At 37.9% G+C, this 21,923-nt stretch overlaps 2 protein-coding genes across 3 annotated transcripts in view; both read right to left on the bottom strand.

The window, feature by feature from the left end:
• Positions 1–9,941, bottom strand: part of wsb1 (WD repeat and SOCS box containing 1) — a 25,008-nt gene extending 15,067 nt beyond the window's left edge. Inside the window, exons 1-5 of one of the 2 annotated variants that reach the window (XM_077565566.1) lie at positions 9,551–9,941; positions 6,768–6,936; positions 5,456–5,739; positions 5,112–5,258; positions 3,030–3,130 (exon numbers count right to left, since the gene is read on the bottom strand). In XM_077565566.1, coding sequence (XP_077421692.1) covers positions 3,030–3,130; positions 5,112–5,258; positions 5,456–5,739; positions 6,768–6,936; positions 9,551–9,590 — 741 coding nt within the window. In that variant the 5' untranslated portion in view covers positions 9,591–9,941. The remainder of the gene's footprint in view (positions 1–3,029; positions 3,131–5,111; positions 5,259–5,455; positions 5,740–6,767; positions 6,937–9,550) is intronic. The other variant, XM_077565567.1, reaches the window with a different exon arrangement.
• A 1,769-nt stretch (positions 9,942–11,710) lies between these two features.
• The window catches only part of cuedc1b (CUE domain containing 1b), a 28,258-nt gene continuing 18,045 nt past the window's right edge, over positions 11,711–21,923 (bottom strand). Inside the window, exons 5-11 of the mRNA XM_077565647.1 lie at positions 21,629–21,890; positions 19,559–19,624; positions 19,289–19,366; positions 19,121–19,214; positions 16,525–16,583; positions 14,755–14,824; positions 11,711–12,612 (exon numbers count right to left, since the gene is read on the bottom strand). Coding sequence (XP_077421773.1) covers position 12,612; positions 14,755–14,824; positions 16,525–16,583; positions 19,121–19,214; positions 19,289–19,366; positions 19,559–19,624; positions 21,629–21,890 — 630 coding nt within the window. The 3' untranslated portion in view covers positions 11,711–12,611. The remainder of the gene's footprint in view (positions 12,613–14,754; positions 14,825–16,524; positions 16,584–19,120; positions 19,215–19,288; positions 19,367–19,558; positions 19,625–21,628; positions 21,891–21,923) is intronic.

Genomic DNA, 21,923 nt, shown 5'->3' with positions numbered 1-21,923 from the left:
AAAATTTTGGAAAACTATTTAGTGGAGAAATTAATACAGAACTAAGTTTTCCTTTAAGTTTTTAAAGATGCGCTGATGACGTTGGGAACTCCCTGAAATTTTCATTAGAATTTTAAATAATTAAAGAATTAAAAAAATGAACATTTTGCAAATCTGAAAAGTTGTTCAGTAAATTCAAGTTAAGAACTGATTTTTTTTTTTTTTTTTCACACCAATATTTGTTTCTTTTTACTGAAAATGAATATCGGCTCCTGTCTATCTCTAAAAAAATAATGAAGAGTTATGTTTAATGTACATGCATTATTAGTGCAGCATGGCCAGAAAAGACTACAATGGAGTCAAGTCCGGCTTACAGGACACCACACCGTGTCGCCACAATCATCTGATTGGCCGACAGCGATGTAGCACGGAACTCTGCTGCAAACGCCTATTTCCTGGTTTTATGTGAGCTAAAGTAATACAACTACAGAGCATACAATAAACATTCAGTAATAAGTGTTTTACAATACCAATGATGCATATTGTCACAAAGTGCAACATTTTTATGAATTCCCTCTCTGCTATGACCAAATGACAAAACAGAATCTAGTAAGTGTAGATAGATGGTGGGACGTACTATTCTGAGATTAAGGAAGGGGTGAATTTGGGAAAAGGGCATTGGTGTAAAGGGAAAACTGGGGGGGAACAGAGGGAATAATTAATTAATGACCAATTTAATGATAGCTTTTAGATGAAATTAATAAAAAAATAAATAGCAACTGCGACAGCAGAAGTAGACAGACACGGAGCAGCACCTACGTACAGATTGACCTTGCGAGTCAGGTGCCAAGTTACCCCTGGCAGGCCTTTGGGCAATGTGCATCCGCGGTTCACACCGGCTGCTCAAAATGTCAGCGCGGCGCTCCCCTCAAAACCAATCACACACAGAGCTCTGCCACCACCTGTGACAGGGAGAGCAAGACACACACACTGTAGGGACACACACAGCCTGTCAAAGCTACTACCAACTACATGTCTACTACCGTTTCAACATCAACAATTGATAAGTACCGTTTATAGTGGCTACTATCAGTCTAGAAAGTCTTTGAGATGTTTAAAAAATGGAAACTTAGCATGCTATAAATAGGGCCCGACCGATTCATCGGCCGCCAATTATAATGGCCGATTATTGAAAATAATCAGCCAAATGACTGATTGTTTTCCCCCTTAAAACGTTAGAATCAAAGAAAAACAAAGTTTCCTACGTTGCGAAAGTACCCTGAATACTCTATTTTGCTTGTGTAGCATTGGCAACAGCGTGTAGCGTAAGTGATTCTGTTGTCCCTAAGCGTCCTTTAAAACGTTTAAGTTGGAGTTTATTGTGAAACTTCACACACACACACAAGAAGAAGAATTACATCCACTGTATATTTAATTACAAAACACGCTTCGTTTTTAAAACATCGCCAGCCTAGCGCTAATGCTAAAGTCAATGTGGGATCCCATTGACATGCTAACGGAAAATTAGCATTGACTTTTGGAGCGATATTCCTTCAAATAAGGCATATTAAAACACAAATGCTGTGGAAACATACCCACAGTTAAAACAACACTACTCAAAGGCACAAATTCCTCCCAATCTGTTAAAAATTTAGTTATTTTAATAGAATTAAATTGCAGCTTTCTTCTGTTCTCATTGTAAGTGTGTACACCATGGCTGCACGGCACCACACTGCTCCCAAGAGGCCAAAACACACAGGAACAGCCAGTATTTGGTTTTGTTCTGTTTTTAAGTTGCTATTATTTTAATATATTCATTTGCATATTACTTTCTTACTGTGTTATGTTGTCATTGTCCTTCCAAGTTATATTTAAAGTTGAGATGTCAAGGATTCAAATAATTTCTTTACTCAAAATTCAAGGATGCAAACATCCATGAACTTTTTTTTGTCATTTCACATTTCAAAATGACATGCATGGCATGAGACACAATCCCCGAGGACCCAGGTTAAGCCAGTAAATTCTAAGACTTGTGAAAATAACATGAAAATGGGGGGAATGCAAGAAGCTTGGATTTCACGTGATATTTACAATGTAATTTGTACTTACAGTAAAAACAATAATGTTCGACTGTTTAAAGTGCAGGGATGAATGGGCATGACACTATGATGACACTTGCGTAATCGAGTTTCAGTAGTTGAATAAGGATTCCGTTTTAAAATAATTTATTGTTTTCTTAATTGCAATTTCAATCTCAATCAAATAATTGTGATTTTCTATTTTTTTCCAGTCCAATTATGTACTCTAACCATATACAGTACAGCAGTTGTACACAAGAAATAATGGTTACCTTATTTACACAATAACCTTGTATATTTAAATATATATAATGAAATTTGTTGATAAGGTAATTCTATGGGCCTGTCATTCAAAGTAGAGTAAACCTTAATACCGAAAGTCCACGTATAAGTGAGACCCATTAAAAAGGAATGGGGAGTGGGGGTGAATAATTGTATAAATTTTAAAATAATCAGCAGATTAATCGGTAATCTTGTGATTTTTTTCCGCCAAAAATCGGTATCGCATCAGCCTAAAAAAATCCATATCGGCCGGGCCCTAGTTATAAGTAGCAAACAGATTTTGTCTGTGTGGTCAAACAGTCATAAATGACAGGAATTGCCTTAAAAAAGTTATTGTTGTTTTTTTTGTTTAAAATTACATATATGACTTTGGCTTTCAGCAATTCAGTTAACACTGAATTAGATGTAGGTAGATGTGTGTACAAACAGTTAGTTGTGAGTTTTGCAAAATTCAGTACAGCAAAAGCACTTTTCCCCACAGTAGACAAAACCAAACAAAATCTAGATGCAGGGCACTTGACTTCACTTACAGATCAGTCGCATTTAGTGTGAATATAGGTGAGCAGTAATGGGATGGGTTCAATTTCATTCCATTTCTAGATTCATTGAGCATGGCTAGTCACAAGCAATAGTACAACAATAAACTAGCAAATCATTTCAAAGGGAGTTAGGGGGAACATGTTTACTTACTGCTTTGCCTGCGCCAACAGAGCACAGGATGGACGAGTCAGGGGAAAAGGCACTGCAGTAGACCCAATTCTGGTGACCTCGCAAAACTTTCACCATATTACCTAAATAAACAAGTTCCATTAGCAACAAAAAAACATCTACCCTCAAAATTGGTGTCATTTGATTTGAACTGAAACACAATCAACTGAAATCAAATGAAACAAAAATCTCTCCCTCACTCTATATATTGGGGATGTCCATGCACTGAAACGTAACTTGTCAAATCTCGTCAATAAAACTCAACCATTTGCATAAAAATAATAATAATCCCAAATCAAGGGGTGTGGGGTGTTTAGGGGGATTATATAGGCGTGTACAAATAGTTAGAATAAATGTACATAAGTTATCCCATATTTACTGTTATGGTATTACAAAGCATTTATTCAGCAGCATAACCTTGTTTGAATCATATAAATTAACGTTGTCTGTGAAGAGAACAAAAAACAGGAACTGTGCCCTTATCACAAGAGAGTGGCTGGAACGTTTTTTTGCTGTTGACTGTTGAAACTTTCAGCACCGAAGAAAAACACATCTGCATTATTATCTGATGACAATGACATGCATTCAATCTGGGCGAGGAATCATTGTCCAATTACAACAGTATGTTGTAGTAAATTGTCAAAGTCAAGAACCCTTAATATTTCTTCTATTGAAAAAAAAAAAAAGATCCACCAAACCTTAAAATTGTCATCAAATAAGTGTTAAACTCATTCAAGTCAAGTCATCTTTATTCACTCCCAGCCATTTTCACTGAAGCAACCCCCTTTGCTCCCAGCTGTTAACTGGATTTTGACTGATTTTGCATGGCCCACAGAATATAAAGAAATATTAGAGTGTCTTATTTCATCAGGAAAAAAAGGTATATATATTTTTTTATTTTTATGGATAAAAAGGTATATTTCTATCTGTTTCCATTTTGCAGCTATTAGTATTAGAATATAAGTTTCATTATTATTCACAAATCTGTTTAAAACAAGCGGGGAAAGGAGCTTTTTGCAACATGGCCCTTGGATGAGCTCTTATACTCTATACTCTGCTGCCACCTGCTGGACGTTTTTGTAATAACTACCATTGCTTCACGCTTTTATTGCTTTCAGCGCCGAAGAAAAACACATCTGCATTGTTATCTGTGCAATGACTCATATCCGTGATGGTTTCCACGTTGCAGCTGTGTGCTCCCCCAACCTTTAGAGCAGCAACGTCCTCCAAGCAGCGGCTTATAGTCCAGAAATTAAACGAACCAAAGCTTTGTGACCAGGGTCCACTTCATGGCGTTATTGGCGTACTAGCACTCTCTTTCCGCTTCTTGCTTCTTTGTTCGAGAACACATAGCATAAGATAACACCTGTCTGCGTCAAATTGTGGCACTAACGGTAGAATGGATTTCCATTTTACATCGAATTTGCACAATTTTTGTTTTGTTTTTTACACTTTTTTAGTAAAGATGTGTTCTCACTGTGTTGAACTCAACTTATTTTTTTAAGAGAAGTGTCAAAAAATACGTCACAACCTGTCGCTCTGTCAGTCATCTGGGCCTTTTCTATGCATACCTGTGATTTCCTACTGTGTGCATGTTTATTGAACACACATTGAGTCCACTGTAACTGCACGAGTGATCGTTGCTTTTTCTTCTGCTTCTCCACGAAAAAATTTGCTCGTTACAAAACGTCATGTCGGTTGGCTTGCCGTGGCTGTCAGCCATGTAAAAAAAAAAGAGGCGTGCCGCTTACTTAAGGCGTTTTTCAATATTGGTAGACAGGCAGCCATGCGTGTATGTGACTTGCCTTTAAAACAGAGTTGGCGGGCTGTCTCATATTTAAGTACCGGTGCTATAAAAAACAATTTTTAAAAAAGGGATACCGAGACGTTTTTGACGCCAAAACATCGCGGTGCGGTACTAGTATCGGTCTGAAGAAAAGTGGTATCGAACATCCCTAATTAAACCTATGGTAGTCCCTAAAAGGATGCTGACACAAAAAAAAAAAGTCTAATTGATAGCTTTTATGAATAACTTGCAATAATGTATATAGTATATGTATGTACCAGCTATAAACACACCATCGTCTTTGAGGTCCCACACACGAAGGGTCTTATCTCTGGATGCAGACACCAGCATGAGACTGCCATCAGGAGCAAAGGTCAAGTCTCGTACTACATCAGAATGATCCAAGAGATTCAGCAACAGTTTACCTATGAAATGCCATCAAACCAAAAGATTAATGGAAATCTCTTCAACAATGAGTAGCTGCTCATAAGATATTGTGCATATACTAACACAGCAAAGTGAGAAAGACAAACATTATTCATTTGCTATGGCTTTAGCTATGACAAATTTCAGGCAATGTGAACGTATGCAGTGCAAAAATGTTTATTTTCAAGTATCTCACCAGTATAAACATCCCAGATTTTGATGCGACCATTGTTGAGGCCAGTTGCCAATAGCAACTGGTCCTGGCCGAATTTAAACCGGTGCCATTCGATGTTAACACAGCGGCTCTGCTTCTCAGGCACAGATGAGCCAAAAGCCAAACCCCAGACAATGTCGCCGCAGTCAATGGTGTGCTCTCTGGGATCACCAGTTGCCTGGATGTAGTGGCCTCCATCACTGTTCTGACGGGAAACACGTCGAGGACTTAAGGCGTTAGTGCCTTCTCCATCCTGGCCCATTGAACTGGAAAATAAATAATTATATAACATTAAATATTCTGAGACAAAAATGTATAAACTACAATTAACACATTCATGGATTGCACTTTAATTCTGACATGCTTTAGTGTAAAAATGTTCTTTCAACTCCCTCATCACGTAGATGTGCTTGTGTCTTGTTAAACTAAGATTCTGCTTTGTCAGCACTTTCCCCAAACGTTCAAAATGACAAATGTTCATAAAGTGCTGATGGCAGCAATAATTCTGTGTGTTTGCTTATCTTCAGCAGAAACTGGGGGCTTTTGGTCAAAGTGGCTTATTAACAAATACAAATTGTACCTACAGCACAGTCTGACGGACTGATAAATTTCAGAAATCTATTTTACAAATATCACAAAGCACAATGACATGCATTCAATCTGGGCGAGGAATCATTGTCCAATTACAACAGTATGTTGTAGTAAATTGTCAAAATCAAGAACCCTTAATATTTCTTCTATTGAAAAAAAAAAAGATCCACCAAACCTTAAAATTGTCATAAAAAAGTGTTAAACTCATTCAAGTCATCTTTATTCACTCCCAGCCATTTTCACTGAAGCAACCCCCTTCGCTCCAAGCTGTTTAATGGATTTTGACTGATTTTGCATGGCCCACAGAATATAAAGAAAGATTAGAGTTTCTTATTTCATCAGGAAAAAAAATTATATTTCTATCTTTTTCCATTTTGCAGCTATTAGTATTAGAATATAGCTAAGTTTCATCATTATTCACAAATCTGTTTAAAACAAGTGGGGAAAGGAGCTTTTTGCAACATGACCCTTGGTTGATCTCTTATACTCTATACTCTGCTGCCACCTGCTGGACGTTTATTAATAACTAACATTGCTTCAAGCGTTCTCTTCAGTTCATAGGCTGCATCAAAGCCTTCTGTATGCTCTACCAAATTTTTTTTTTTTTTAAAAAAGTATAAATACGTCTTTGGGACCATGGTAAAATTTAAAATAGAACATATTTATACGTTTTTGGGAGCAAATGAGTTAAGATTATACTTACAAATTGGTCAGACATTTTGCCCAGGGAATAAGCCTGACAATGCGATGCCCTTGCGACCAAGCGAAGTAAGAACCATTGGGTGCAAAGGCTACGGTCCAAGCTTCACGCCCAGACTTCTGGTCAAAGGGAGCAACAGGCACCAGGAGTTCACCAATGAACTTCGCCTTACCTGTGGAAAAAAAAGAAGTTTATATTCATTGAAGTCAATATTTGTTTTCTCTGCTCAAACCTCAGGAATTCCTATCATGAGAATACCACTTTCTGCGCAGCAACGTGTTAACATGTTAAACATTACATCATAAAAATGTCTAATGAAAATCCATCTCTTGAGATGAATAATGTGTAAAACATAAAAAATACCTGTTAATTGTTATATTGCAATTCATAAAGGTCGGTGTGTTGGTTCACGGGTTACCCAAAAGTCACTTTGGAAAAAGGACACGCCATTCGGAATTTTCTGACCCAACCGGATCAAAATTTGCTTCCGATTGACGGGGGTGGGCCATGCCGACTCTTATTCCAATCAACACACATTGAAAATAGTTCAAGAACTTGTTTTAAGTACTTAGAACTTTTTCTCAAGACATTGCTTCAATAAAGTGTTAAAACTATCAAAACTACTGTGCTAAATGACAAATGAACTCCATCTTGATAAATCACGTGATCGATGTCCGCGCGGCTGATCTAATTAAACCATTAAGGCACCTGCCAAAACGTGCCTCTAAAACCTATGGGTGACTTTTGATTCACTCCCGAAAACCTGAAGTTTTCCTGGAAATTCAACAATATTGTCAACGCCTACTAAACAATTCTGGTATAGAAATGCGATAATGCGCTCACGGCCTTAATGGGTTAAAGGAGGGGAGCATGTAAACGGCAGATCGGAATGAATCACGTCACAGGTGAACACAAATCTTCATTCGGAATGATTTCAATCGGAATACTCTCCACGTAAACATAATCATATTGCCACGAGCCGGGGCAATATGATTATGTTTTCTGTAACTACCACCATCTTCTGTGCCCCACCCTTAAATATTTAATGTAAATTATACAAGTAGGCTCTTACTTTACCCATCTCACAAGACAATTTAGCTGCATGGCTTTGGTCAGCTAAGGAACACAAACACTTGTTTATAGTAATCGCACATGCAATTTGTGTAGAAAATACTAAATCCATACATGGTTAAAAATACGACAGCACTTGAGCCTCTTTCAGACTGGCCATCCAAGCCAACATTCTCCTGGGTTAATATAGCGGATGCAGGGATTTGCTGGCTTCCTTTCAGCATCAGAGGCAAAAGTCATAAGTCACTAGGGGTGTGAATTGCCTAGTACCTGGCGATTTGATTCGTATCACGATTCATAGGTCACGATTCAATTCGAGACCGATTAATCCCGATACGAATCTATAAATTGATTATTGCGATTTTTTTAAAACTCAAATTTAGAAAATACTAATCAGTAAACTTGTACATGTACACTGTAAGATTTGTATTAAAATGTATTTATTCATCTGAAAATTCAGGCTTATAACTGAGCCACTGCATTTAACAAACAGGTTGCAGTCTGTTTCATATTTGAACAGCACTGAAATAAAATATTAAGGCTTAATGTTTCACTGATATAACATTCTTCCATGCTTAATGTGTTAATCCTAAACCTAAGTAAGATGTTTTGTTGAATATTTCCATTAAAAAAATTGATGTTTAAAAATTGATTTGGCCGCATTTTGAATCGATTCGAGAATTGCGCGCTGTAATATTGCCGAAACGATTTTTTCTAACACCCATATAAGCCACTACCTGTTTAATTAACAAGTGAAACTCATTGTTCATGCGCCTTTGTGTTGCAATCCATGTTATGTTTTGCATTCTATTATGTTAGAAAAACATAATTTAAAGTTTATCTCATTAAATAATAATTGTACAAAGTGTAAAAGGCCAATAAACAGTTTTTGTATGCATTGAAAGCATGACAAGTGTGTAGTGTATTTCAACAGTTACACGTTTAAGCTCAAGTAGTTCAGTCAAATCAAACTAATTTAATGACAATGACACAAATCAGTGGTGCATAACGCCGATTCCAAATGGACATTACTGTCTGGACTTAGTTTCCGTTTCGGTATGCTTCTCAACATTACATTACATACAGTCACCTCTGAGTATTTGTAAATATGCTCTATTTGTAAAAGCTGACCATGTTATCAGGAATTCTGTCAAACTAACCACCGCTGTTGACAGTTACAATGCAGACGTCAGTTTGACTGACGTGCATATTTTCAGATTTAAACAGTGGAATGTCTACGACGGAACAAGCACGTACATATCCAGGCGAGTTTATCTTATGACTCCCAACGCTGGTGTGGGGGAGGGTGGAAGGGAGAGACATGTCCGATGTAAAGTTTGCCTGTGGACTTTGATATTTTTATACGGTTTAATAATGATGTTAAACATTATGACACCCGTTGCCTTGCTGACTAAAGTAAATTAAACAATACAACATTACTGACATGAGCTAGGACGTGACGATCTCTGCAACACGGCAACTCAAAAAATAAACCAACGATTAATTTCCCCACAACATTCCATATACAATTAAAAGCAATTACACCGTAGTGAGTATCTTATCATGTAAATTGTTCGGATTTTTATTTTCAAATAAATCGTAGCGAAGGCCAAGATGGCTAGTCTACGGAGACGTAGCTGCAGTAGTTACTCGTCGATCCCTACCCCAGCACACAGAGAAGAAAAGACAAGGGTACGCGTCGTAACTGTACTTACCTATATCATTTTCGTTTATAGAGTCTGGGAAGCTTGCCATCTAAATGAGGGCAGAGACCAAGAAGAAAAGCCAAGCACCGACGTCAAACGATGATTAAAGTGGAAATTCAACGGCCGCGGATATAGATGGATCTTTTCCCTTCTTCAGCTTTCTGCTGTCGTCAGATAGATCCCTCCGCCTCAAAACCGCACTCCTAGCTACAAAACGCGGTCGTCGTAAAACCTTGATTACTTCGACTCTCTACTTAAACTACCCTTTTCAATTTGATAATACAATACGGCTGGCACAACAATGTATATTAAGTCCCCTAAAGCGTCGTAGCTCACATCACAGTGCGAATTATAATGGCTTCAATCATAGACTATCAAGCTATTTTCATCCGGTTGGGTCGGGTGGGGGCGTGGGGTTTAAAGTGGGCGGTATTTCATTGACGTCACAACAGTTTCCATAGCAATATCATTCCTGCAGGTCATTCCCTCTCTCAATTCTTCAGATGTCATATCAATTAAAAAAAGGCCAAAAGCCCCCCCCCAAAAATAATAATCTGGTGTTTTCCACTGTAAATCATACAATAATGTAAACTTTTTTTTAAGTCATATCCGTACTTTTAAGTAAAACCCTGAACAAAAAATGAGAAAAAAGTTTAGTCAACTCGGGATTACAAACACCATACGGGCTTTTTTTTAAATCAGCTTTATTGAAACATGGAATAAGTACAGAACAGAATACCCGAAATAAACAAAATAAAACTATTAAAAATATATATATTAGTACATTAGTGTACAACATAAAGAAAACAAATCAATACCACAAAAAAACACAATAATGCCAGGGGTTTCATATACATCCAAATAGCTTACTGTTTTTGTTTTTACAAATATTATCACTATGCGGGCTGTGGATGCACTCCGTCAGGTGAATGCTAGGCCACGCCCGTCAGTTGAAATCAAATCACTTTGAAACCATATTGTAGTAACCCATTTTCTCAACTGTTTATCTATCCTCTTACAGGGGTTTTGGAGCATATCACAGCTGTCTTCAGGCAGGGGCATCCTGAACGGTCACTGCATCGTTTGCGGAACTCCAAATAAACGACGTGGTGCCTCTAGAGGTGACTGAGAGAATTACGTACACATCCGCTCGAGTCATTTTACTGTGTGTGTCACGTCTTTGTCGTGTTGCTTGCTTGTTACTGCGAATTAATAATAGTGCCGCTTATACTACCAGAGACCAGTTCAGCTCAGTGGTCCAGTGGTAGAGCGTCCGAGACTGGGAGGTCGTGGGTTCAATCCCCGCCCAGTCTTACCAAAGACTATAAAAATTGGACCTGTTTGCCTCCCTGCTTGACACTCGGCACTAAGGGTTGGAATTGGGGGGTTAGATCACCAAATGATTCCCGAGCGTGGCTCCTGCTGCTGCTAACCGCTCCCTCAGGGGATGGGTCAAATGCGGGGAAAGAATTTCGCCCTACTTAAGTGGGTGTGACAATCAGTGGTACTCAAGAGACATATTGCGTGCGTGTTTCTACATGACGAAAAAAGATGATACTGTTTTGTTACTGAGTGGGGAACTGGATGTTGACTGCACCAAAGTTAAGCAGATTTACCATTATATCATCAGCGGACAAAAAGAAACAAATACAAATCTTTTAGAGGGGACGTAAAAATCCCATTCGTGGTTACGCAAATCTGCACACCGCTTAGTATTAACCAATCACATTCAACTGCATGTTAAGAGGCAAATCGTCATCATTTGGGTCACATACAAAACATAAAACTAAAACATGCAAATTCTGAGTAAATTTACTTGGTCTGAGATCAAATCTAAACTTGAAAATAGTTTTAAAATACCATATAAGTCTGGAGAACCCCTTAAAATGCTATTTCTCTCATCTCACCCACCCTCCTGTCCAAATGGAATCTCAAATAAAACCGTTAAAATGATTTTTTTAATTACTTGTTTTATTGCTGTCTCTTGCAACTGTGGGAACAAAACATATTTCAAATAATAGTTATTCATGGAACGTGTGTCCCATAACATGCATGCAACCGTTACCATACCTTTTTTTCTTTCTTTTTTTTACATGTCAGAAGAAGAAACACATATCAGATGATACACTGGACTATCATCAAACAGTTTTAAGAAAGAACAAAACACAATTTACCAGTAATATTTTTATTTTTTGCTTTGTGTTGTGGTGTTTAGTAAACTGACTAAAAATGGCAATATGCAGCTGTCAATTAACAGACTTCACAAGATCATTGTCAAAACAGATTGATGAAAGGAGTATGCATGTGTAACCCATGTGACAAGATACGCAAAAAAGCAAATAGAAAACAATTGCCTTAAGAAATTTTAAATGGTTCACATTCGGACTGTTTATACAGTAGGAATAAAAATAAAATAAAAAAGGGAAATCATAAGCACCTTACACATCCTTGGTTAGTATGCTGTTTAAGTGATTAACTTGTTGCCATGTGGACTTTTTGGCAGTTTCAGCTTTAATGGCCACAACATTTGGATGCATGAAAAATATGTTTCAGTTAACTCGAGATTCTCTTGGGTGGGGTGGTAATCTGTGAAATGAAAACCAGGAAAAACTCATGAATTACGTGTTTATATAAAGGGGCACTTTCCATATTTTGCCTTTAAAATGCCCAACCTGAGGATACTTAGTCACAAACATAGAATATGCTACTGTACTAAAAAGTAACAAATGCTTATACACTTGCTATAGCTAGTGAACCCCTAAGGAGAGGCTTTGAGGATCGGGTTATAAAATAAGGAAAAAAACGAATACATTTTGTTTTGTACTTAAAATGACATACCAACAAACTATTTTAATGTATTTACTGACAGTCATTCCAAATCTGTTGCAAATCCAGGTCTTTTTCCTTAGACAGAAGTGTTGGGCGGGGGTCTCAACAATTTGTTGAGTTTTACATTGCCTAGTATCAGCAAAGGGCTGGTTGGAGCTGGACAGGACGAGTTTAAAGGTCACGACCAAAGGGTCGTGCCACTGTCATCATGGTAACGATGATATGGTGGAGCGTGGGAAGATCTGAAATACAAAACATCATTAAAGCATTTCCATTTTTTTTTTGAGTGGCGGTGTTTAGTAAAATAATCCCAGAAGAAGACATGCAAGTCCACAATATTACCCACCAACGAGTTTCAGAGGTGAGTTTGTATGTTGGGAACATAAGCACATCCTTTCTTTCGCAAAGCTTTAGCTTTTCCATCACTTTGGTAAAGATTAAACTGTCTTATCAGTCCAAAACCCCAGAATTGTTGAGACTTGTCTTTTGCCACTATTTGGCAATTCCATTTCAAGCCTGGCCTTCCTTTGGTTTGTGCTAATCAATGGTTAGCATTTTAGAGTGTGGAATCATTTTGTCTGTTCATGACATTCATTCCTTCCCTCTAGTGGCTCATACTGATGCTACAATATAGTATAATATATCGTGCTGGAAGCATTCCCACATATGTTATTGAGATTCTTTATTCTTACTTATTATAGCCTTATTTTATTCTCACTTTTTTGCCGTGCAATAACTCCCACATAATACATCATATTTACACTGTTCAAATTTGCTTGCTTCAAAAATTCACGCCTTCCGGGGTATTTATCGTCTGATTCCACATTACTTATAGTAATGGCACAATTTAACGTTAAATATCAACTTTTCACCATTCATTTTCAATGGGACTGACATTGAGCATTTTGTAAGTCCCACTTTCCACACCCACTTCCATACATACAACTGACCATCATTACCAGCGGTCTTAGGCTACGTTCACACTGCAGGTCTTAAATGCTCAATTCTGATTTTTTTGTGAAATCCGATTTTTTTATAGTAAGCGTTCACAAGTGACCCGCATACGCAGAAGAAGATACGTCACTCACAACGCTGTGTTTGCGGAAGTAAATACGTATGGTCTAGCGTGTCAGGGTCACTGACTTTTAGAAGTCCGTCGTCGGGGCTCATATTTTTACCATCTCATATCTACAGAGGAGTGATGCAGGAGGAGGTAGAAATAACATTTTGTGAAAATAAGGCGAGCATGTTCGAGCGCCTCATCTCACGGAGACCTTTCCTTTTTTTCTCCCTAACGATAACAGCACGTTATTGCCGCGCGTAATAAATGAGCCGTCTGCGTGGCTAAATTACTAATATGACCACCACAAATGTCATCTTTCAAGTGGGATTAAATTAAAGTCAAATGTAAAGTCACAAGATGTTACTCGATACAACTTTGCCGATTCAAGTACAGCTCCCGAGCAGTGCGGACCTCGCGTATGTGTCAAGCATAAATCATGCTTAATGCCCCCGCGGAGCGCATATTGGACTTTTGATGACGTCAAGGTCGGATACTGTATATGCGTCCTGGCCGTTCAGACTGCGGTCGAATTGCAAAAATTCGGATACGTATCCGATCTAGGACCACATATGAAAGTGACCCAGGTCGGATATGAAAAATATCGGAATTGAGTACTCCTACTATTCTTGCAAGCACAACTGTAAGTACGACAAGTACTACTACTAATAGTACTACTACAAGTACAACTACATTCTAATAATAATACACATGACGTGTATCCTACATTTTTCCTCCTTCAATATTTTTTGGACTGATTCAAAACATTCCAACTTCAACACAGATCATTCAAGCCATCAAAAATATGGATCATTTAAAAAAAAAAACAACACATTTGCAAAAGCCAAAGATTTAAAATTTCTACATATTCACCAAAAGTTTCAACATTTTTTGACCAATTCAAATCAGTTCAACTGTTAAGCTAATTAATTACATGTCACTGTATATTATTGCATGTCATTCAGTAGCATTCCATGATATTCAGTATTATTCACAATTTTTTATTCATCATCTCTGCCTTCACACGCAATTTCTCCAGAAATTGCATTCTCCAATTAAATAATGAATAATCATCTATTTAAACATGCTGATCATGTTAATTTTTGTCAGCGTTAACTTTTTTTTTTGAAAACCTTCAACTCTCTAATTTCAACAATGCTGAACTCTCAAATTCATGTTTTTACTGTAATACATGCATTTTTGTCTTTGGAGTGGCATAAGTGTAGTCACACAATATGCTGTAAACATAAGCAAAAGACTAAGTATGATGCAATAAGATCATTTGCAGGACAAGCTGGATGAGTGGGGAGGATGCAAAGCTTACCATGAATCTGGCTCATTGCGTTGCTCATTTTCTTCCTGAGTGACCGCTCTTCTTGTCTGACATTCTTCCTCTATGCATAGACAAAAAGTCCCATAGTAAAATGTCGTTAGTACCTTTGTTAATTATTTAAAGAACAGTTTCCTTTTCATTGACCAACTTCCCACCACACATGACGTCCATTCCAACTTTCTCTATGTCTATTTTCTGTGCCACGTTACAGTGGCTCAATTGCATGACAAGACTGCCCCCTCAAATGACACTAATTGTGGGAATGCTGGAAGCATGTATTATACTTGATTACTCAATACAAGTACATACAATGTCACAGATATTTCCATATCCAGAATAGCGGAGTGCTTAAAACAAATAATTGGCATGTGGATGGTCAGGGTTTGATTACCATTTGACTTTTTTTTTTTTTTTTCAATTTCTGAATTAATCTAATCCAATAATTTAACATCAATTTTACTAAATGTTTTTTGACATATTTATATTTGACATATTAATAAATATTTACAGCTTTCTGTTCACAATGGGAACTCCTGCAGACTGGATTCGGGTTTGAATTTCCTGCACATATTTGAAGAAGGGAGTGTGCAGTTTATTTTTTGGGCCACAGGTGGCAGTAGCAATCCAAAATACAATTTTCAGCATCTTAAACATACTTTTTTTCCCAATATCATTTAACATTATTGTTATTATAAAGTATTCCACATGCGTTCAAATATTAGCATTCAGCTATCCAGCATTCCCACACAATTTCTCCAGAGATTGCACTTTGTCTAGTTTTAGATGTGTTTGGAATAGGGGGTGGAAAGTGTGCTCAAATGCATACATCTATTTTAATGAATTTGAAGCGAAGCATTCACCATGACATCACACATGCTTTCAGGTGGCAATAGCTCTGAAAGCGCCACAAAAAAAAACATTCTGTGTGATTTAACCAAGAAAGTAAGTAAGGAGGTAAATAAAATGTCTTGAATTATTTTAGCCTTTCTTCTCGACCGCTATAGTTTGAATGTGTGTGTCAGTCTTCTTTTTTTTTTATGTAAAAAGACAAGAAAAAAAAAACTAGGGTGTATCTGCTGCCATGACACCAAACAAGTTTTCGTAATTTTTTCAAGTTGAGTCAGCAGTAGCCAATTACTTTTCTGCCACTTGAAAGTAAAGGGTGTTTCATCTCAATATGTCACTTTAAGGTAACTTATATCTCAATAGCTGTTGGAGATATGAAAACCAAACTTGTTGTTTCTGAAAACTAATGATTTTAAGTTTACGCAGCAAAAAATGTAACACAAAAATCGAACAAATAAACATTTTATTAAACTTTTCACAAATATTCAATATGCAAGCCCTTGGTTACACAGCACATATCAAAACAGTTTTCCATTTCTTGACAAACTTGAACACGCATATCAGAATCGATGGTTATCAAGGATCTTCAGATCATCCACTGATGTTAGAACATTTTCTCCTTTCCAGTAAAATACATTTAAGCAAATAGGAGGCAAATCGGTGGAAATAGCATTTTACGCAAAAAGCTGAAATCTTGATTAATTTGTGACTTAACAATGGTTTGGCAAAACCCCCACAACAAAACAAATAGGGGATTTTACCTTTCCAACAAAACCAATTTTATCCTGCTACATTTGCCAGTTACCAAAATATGAGATTTTGTAAAGTGACATATAGAGATGAAACAGTCCTTGAACAAAATACAATACAATACCTGGATGGATGAGAGTCACAAACATAAGATCAATTTCTTACCACAGGAGTTTCCTTCCACATTGTCAAGGAGATTGGCTGTGGAATGAGCGGGGGCCAATCTGGTAAGGTTTAATTAAAGAAATGAGGTAGAGGCTGGTCATTCTTATGCAAAAAGTAAAGTACTGATAATTATCTAAAGAAAATCAGACACTACTTTTTTGTGGAGAAAATGAATTATTTACAGAAAAAAACCCTAAAGGAACTGGCCTTGACAAAAAAATTATGCAATCCTTAAAGGGGAAGTCAACCCCCCCAAAAAATGTTGACACTTAATATGTTCTATGCAGCCCCACTAGTCTAAATATGGTATTTGGGTTAATAATGCGTTACTGGAATTTGAGTTAAGCAGCAAAATCTAGCAGTTTTTATCCATCTCATGGGCGGCCATTTTGGCACTTACTGTCGACTGAAGATGACTCAATGTTGCTCAGGTCTCTGTTAACAACCAATCACAGCACAACTTCAGAATATAGGTGAGCTGTGATTGGTTGTTGACTGAGCAACTTCAGTCGTCAGCAAGTGGCAAACCGGCCGCCCCCTGAGATGGATAAAAACGGCTGGATTTTGCTTCATATTCCAAAAATATAATTTTAATCAGAATCTCATGTTTAGACTAGTGAGGTCACATATTACATATTATTGTCAAGAAATATTTAAGGTTGACTTCTACTTTAAAGCTGCTCAATGCAGGAAATTGAATGTTGAATCACATTCAACAAACGCAAGATTAATCCGAAGACTAGGGCCTGACCGATATGCATTTTTTTTAGGCTAATGCCGATACCAATTTTGGTCAGAAAAAAATACAGATTACCGATTAATCTGCCAATTATTTAAAAATGAATACTTAAAGCATAAAATGAATGAATATATATGAATGAAAATTGTATGTCTCCCTCCTCGAACACAGCTGAGAGTCTCCTGCAGAACGAAGTTATGAGCTGATGATTTGAAACACCTGGGTTGGAGGCAGGAGAAACCGAAAACATGCAGGACTGCGGCTTCCTAGGACCGAACTTGCCTATCTCTGGGATAGCGGATAGGCCAAGAATTTTGAAGCCGCAAGGCCGCTATATTGCTCCTCCCAAGAAATGTTTCTCGACATACGATCCTATACATTGACAGTATCGAAATTGGAGAACATTTGAGACTACTTCGTAGAAACAGCATGAATATGATGTTTTAAGTTTGTTAATCAAAAACAAGAGGACTTCAGACATTTTATAACTTGCCTTAAATACATGTATAAGTGATATGCTTAATGATGTTTACAGGACGAAAGTTGCATATTTTTATTAAAAAATTATAACTAATTCAACAAAAGATGCCTCTGCCAACTCTAATACTGGGGTCTAAGGAACTGAGTGATAAAAGAAAACAGGGGTCTTCAAAGCAGCACATACCGTCCACCCGTTATTTTATTTTTTACTTGTTAAAAATAGTGACCACCCTGCCACAAAAACCCCTACCCTCGCCCCTATACTAACTGCTCACGAGCTGTATATGTCTATTCTGTACGTATACTGTATAGTTTATACAGGAGTCTCCTTGCGAGATGGGAGAAGGAAGATCGGTGGCTTCAACGGCTTGCACGGGTGTGTATGGGCTATTGGCTATCCAGTCATATATTCAAATCAGTGACTCTGATTGAATTCTATTAAAATAAGTAATTTTTCAAACATTGGGAAGAATTTGTGCCTTTGCGTAGTGTTATCTCACCTATGGGTACCTATGGTTCCCACAGCATTTGTGTGTGAATGTTCGTTATTTGAAGGAAAAACACTCCAGAAGTCCATGCTATCTTCCTGCTAGCATTTGAATGGGATCCTCCCATCGCTTTTAGCATTAGCGCTAGGCTAGTGATGTTTTAAAAACACTTGCTACACACTTGCTAGTTGCTAATGCTACGCAAGCAAAATGGTACACTCAGCCAGGGTACTTTCACAGCGTCGGAAACTTCCGTTTTCTTCGATGATGACGTTTTTAAGGGGAAAATAATCACCCATTTGGCCCAATTGGCCGATTGTTTTGGCCGGTGTTTGAAGGGCACTAATCGGCCGATTAAAGTCGGCGGCCGATTATGATCAGCGGCCGATTATGATCAGCGGAAGAGCTGCTACCTTTGTTATCTCAATTTAAAATATTACTGCTACACTACTGCGTTCAGTTAAACCACACCTAGTTGGCAATTAGTCTCTTTTCTTCCTCTATTGCTCTGAGTGGGGGCTAGGTAGCAATGACCAATGTGAGGCTGTTGCTGCAAGGATTCTGGTTCAATGAACCGGGACAGATCTCAAGGAGAAGCACTTCCCAGAGCCATCTACCTGTAGTACTTCATTGTATTCACTTCACTCTCATGCTGTTTTAACATTGTACAGCACTCGGCACCCAATGGAAGGCGGATCTGTCCAGCTGAGGTCTCGTCTGACCCGGCCCTCAAATCTAACATTCTCCCAGAAGCTTTGCGTCTTGTCAAAATGCTTTTTAACTAATTCAGGTCTCATTTTCAAGTTGATCTTTTTTAACAAGAGCACCAACAATTTTGTTCATGCGTATACATTGCACATATAGAAATCTGTGATAGAAGTCAGGATACGAATGATGCTTCAGAAGTGTTCTCTTTTTTGACTTTCTTCTCTTGGTCTTTTCTGAGAAAGTTTTGGCAATTTCAAAAAGCTTCTTTCTCGTAGCTGAAAAGACACAGTTGATTTGGTTGAATTTTAATTAAATAAGAAACATATAGTATTTAAAGTATGAGACTTACATTTGCCCATATGTTTCAGTTTGTCTCGAAACAGTGCATCTTCCGACACAACCTCCGATGAAGGTGCAGAGAATGATTCTAGGGTACAGTGACAAAAGTAGCACTTACTGCACTCATACCGTATGTAATGTTGTAATGTAATGACCGTTGCATAATCACGTGAGGGCAATTAACAAATCAATGAACAAGTCACAGTAAACACATTGCACTAGCATTCTGTTCAATCTACAGTATGAGAGCTTGACTGTCTATTCAATGAATGATACCTACCTGTGCAATTCTCAGAGCTTAAAGAATGACTGCACTTTGATTTCTTTGATTCATATTTCAAGCGATCTAAAAACAAGGAGCACACGTTAGGATCATTGATATGACAAACCAACAAGTGATGAGTCCTAGTACAAAACACACGTTGTGGGTGGAGTGGCACGGATGATGGAGTGGCTGTCTCGCAACCCAAAGATTGTGAATTATATCTTGAGTGATCTTATCGAAGTGTCGTTGAGCAATACACTAAAACTAATTTGCTCCTGATTCTGCGATAAAACGCTTTTAGTACCCTCAAGTGCGAAAAGCTCTATACAAGTGAAAGCTCTTTTATTAAAACGCATTCAGAATAAGCCAAGTGCGCATCTCGGCGGTGTGATGCATTATGGGTTGGCCAGTTAGTAGCTGGCTATCAAACTTGAAAAATGTAGTGGGATTCAACGGAGGAAGCGCTGAATTAGACCATTTCAACCTCTGGAAAGTTGATGTTTTTTTTTAAATCTCTTTTTAACATGCATAACGTGTGGTTTAGTGACTGCCCTCTGCTGAGGCACAACAGTTTTGTTAATTAAGTGCTTAATATTTGTCTAAATGTGTGCAGACTGTGCACTTTACCGGGAGTCGGGACTGAGTAGCGACACCTAGCATAGTGGTTTGCCCCAGCATGTGCATTAGGGATATTTAGTGTTGACAGGAGATAACTTAATAAGATACGTCTTTATTATGATAATGCACTATAGTTTCATGTAATATGTTGCATTACTAAGTTGGTGAGAAATGTTGTGTTTCTGTAAATTGCTACTTTTGTAATGCGTTAGTCCAAACACTGCCAACAAAACACAAATAGTGTTAGTCCGGCTACATAGCACTCAGCGAATCAATCGCCAATGTGACACATCACATGACATGCCGCAATAATATATGAAGCCAACACAATGTGGAAAATAATGTTTCTCTATTCAAAAAGTGATAGTGACTGAGAAACGAATTCTCTCAGGTATATCTTATGTTGTTTGGATTTGTTGTACATTTCCGCTAGCGAGCTTACCGTAGCTTCCTGCTCCCTCGGTTTGAAAATAATGACAAAATAAATGTGAGCTTCTTCTTTTTTTTTTTTTTTTTTTTAAAGGATCCTTCTTTTCTGTCTGGAAATTGGGAAGAATCAACGAACGGAGGTTTATAAGCGTACACTCCCATCGAGTTGAGCTTTGCGATAAACTCCATTAGGGCAGTTAAAAATGGCACATAGTGCACCTGTAATTAGGTCACTTAAAGCCGTTTTAACAATGCCTGCAAACATTAAGGTGTACAGTTACACATACACTTTCAGCACTCTAATCTCTGCCATTCATATGACGGACACTTTGGTAGACAATTTTTTTTCCCCAATGCTTAACCACAATGCGCACTTCGCTTATTGTAATGTTAATTTATAACACCAGTGTCAGAAGTGTAAAGCTTCGGTTCGTGCACTTACAGTAATTTCTGGACTACAAGTCGGTACTTTTTTTTAACTTGCATTCGACCCTGCAGCTAGTACAAAGGTGGGGCTTATTCATCAGACCACAAGGGTCGCACTATAAAGGAAGCGCAAGCACGCCAGGCAGAGCAAAACAAACCAAGTGAGCCCAAATACAGTAGGAGAGACAGAACCAAAGCGAGACAATTTGCGCCATCATTATAGAAAAGAAAGTACCTTTTCTTTTTTTGGGGGGGGGGGGGGGGCTTAGTATATACACGCACTTGCTGTTGGCTCTTTGTTGGGGCATTGTAATTATGAACTGAAATTTTAAAATGTGAATGATTCCAGAAAAATCTGAATGTCAGTCCCATTTCCAATTGATTCTCAATGCCCAACCCTACTCATCTTGCCAGCTACTTAGACAATTATGGATATGTGTCAAGTTATTTTTAGAGGACTGTAAAGAGATACTGCTATATAAGATGTACATGACTATTGTAAGTTATAGGCAAGTTTATTTCTACTGTATAGTATTGTTGCTTAAGAAGAATGGTTGCTGAAATGTGAGCCATGTGTTCACTTTTGTGACATGCTGTCTATAAAAAGCCGACCTCTCTCTAAGGCAACAAGAAACTCGCGGTTTCGCTGCAGCTCTCTCATGAACTCCTCGTTCTGCAGAAAAAGGGCAATACGCTCGTCTTCCAGATACTGCTTCAGTTTCTTGTCTTGCTCTGTAGCTACTGCCGTCAGACATGGACCACCAGTTGCAACTACAGTTGCAGACTGAGAACTTGAATGGGCTGTCCAGTGTCTCAAAGAGACTGAGGATGTGGATGGTGATGATCCAAACTGGGACAGATCGGCCTGAGTACTCTGTGAAAAAAGATAGGTTATACCTTATAAAGA

Source organism: Vanacampus margaritifer, chromosome 5 (assembly GCF_051991255.1).
Source record: "Vanacampus margaritifer isolate UIUO_Vmar chromosome 5, RoL_Vmar_1.0, whole genome shotgun sequence".
Taxonomy (NCBI): Eukaryota; Metazoa; Chordata; class Actinopteri; order Syngnathiformes; family Syngnathidae; genus Vanacampus; species Vanacampus margaritifer.
Note: the sequence above shows the minus strand (reverse complement) of the source record. Positions and strands in the feature narration are given on the sequence as shown.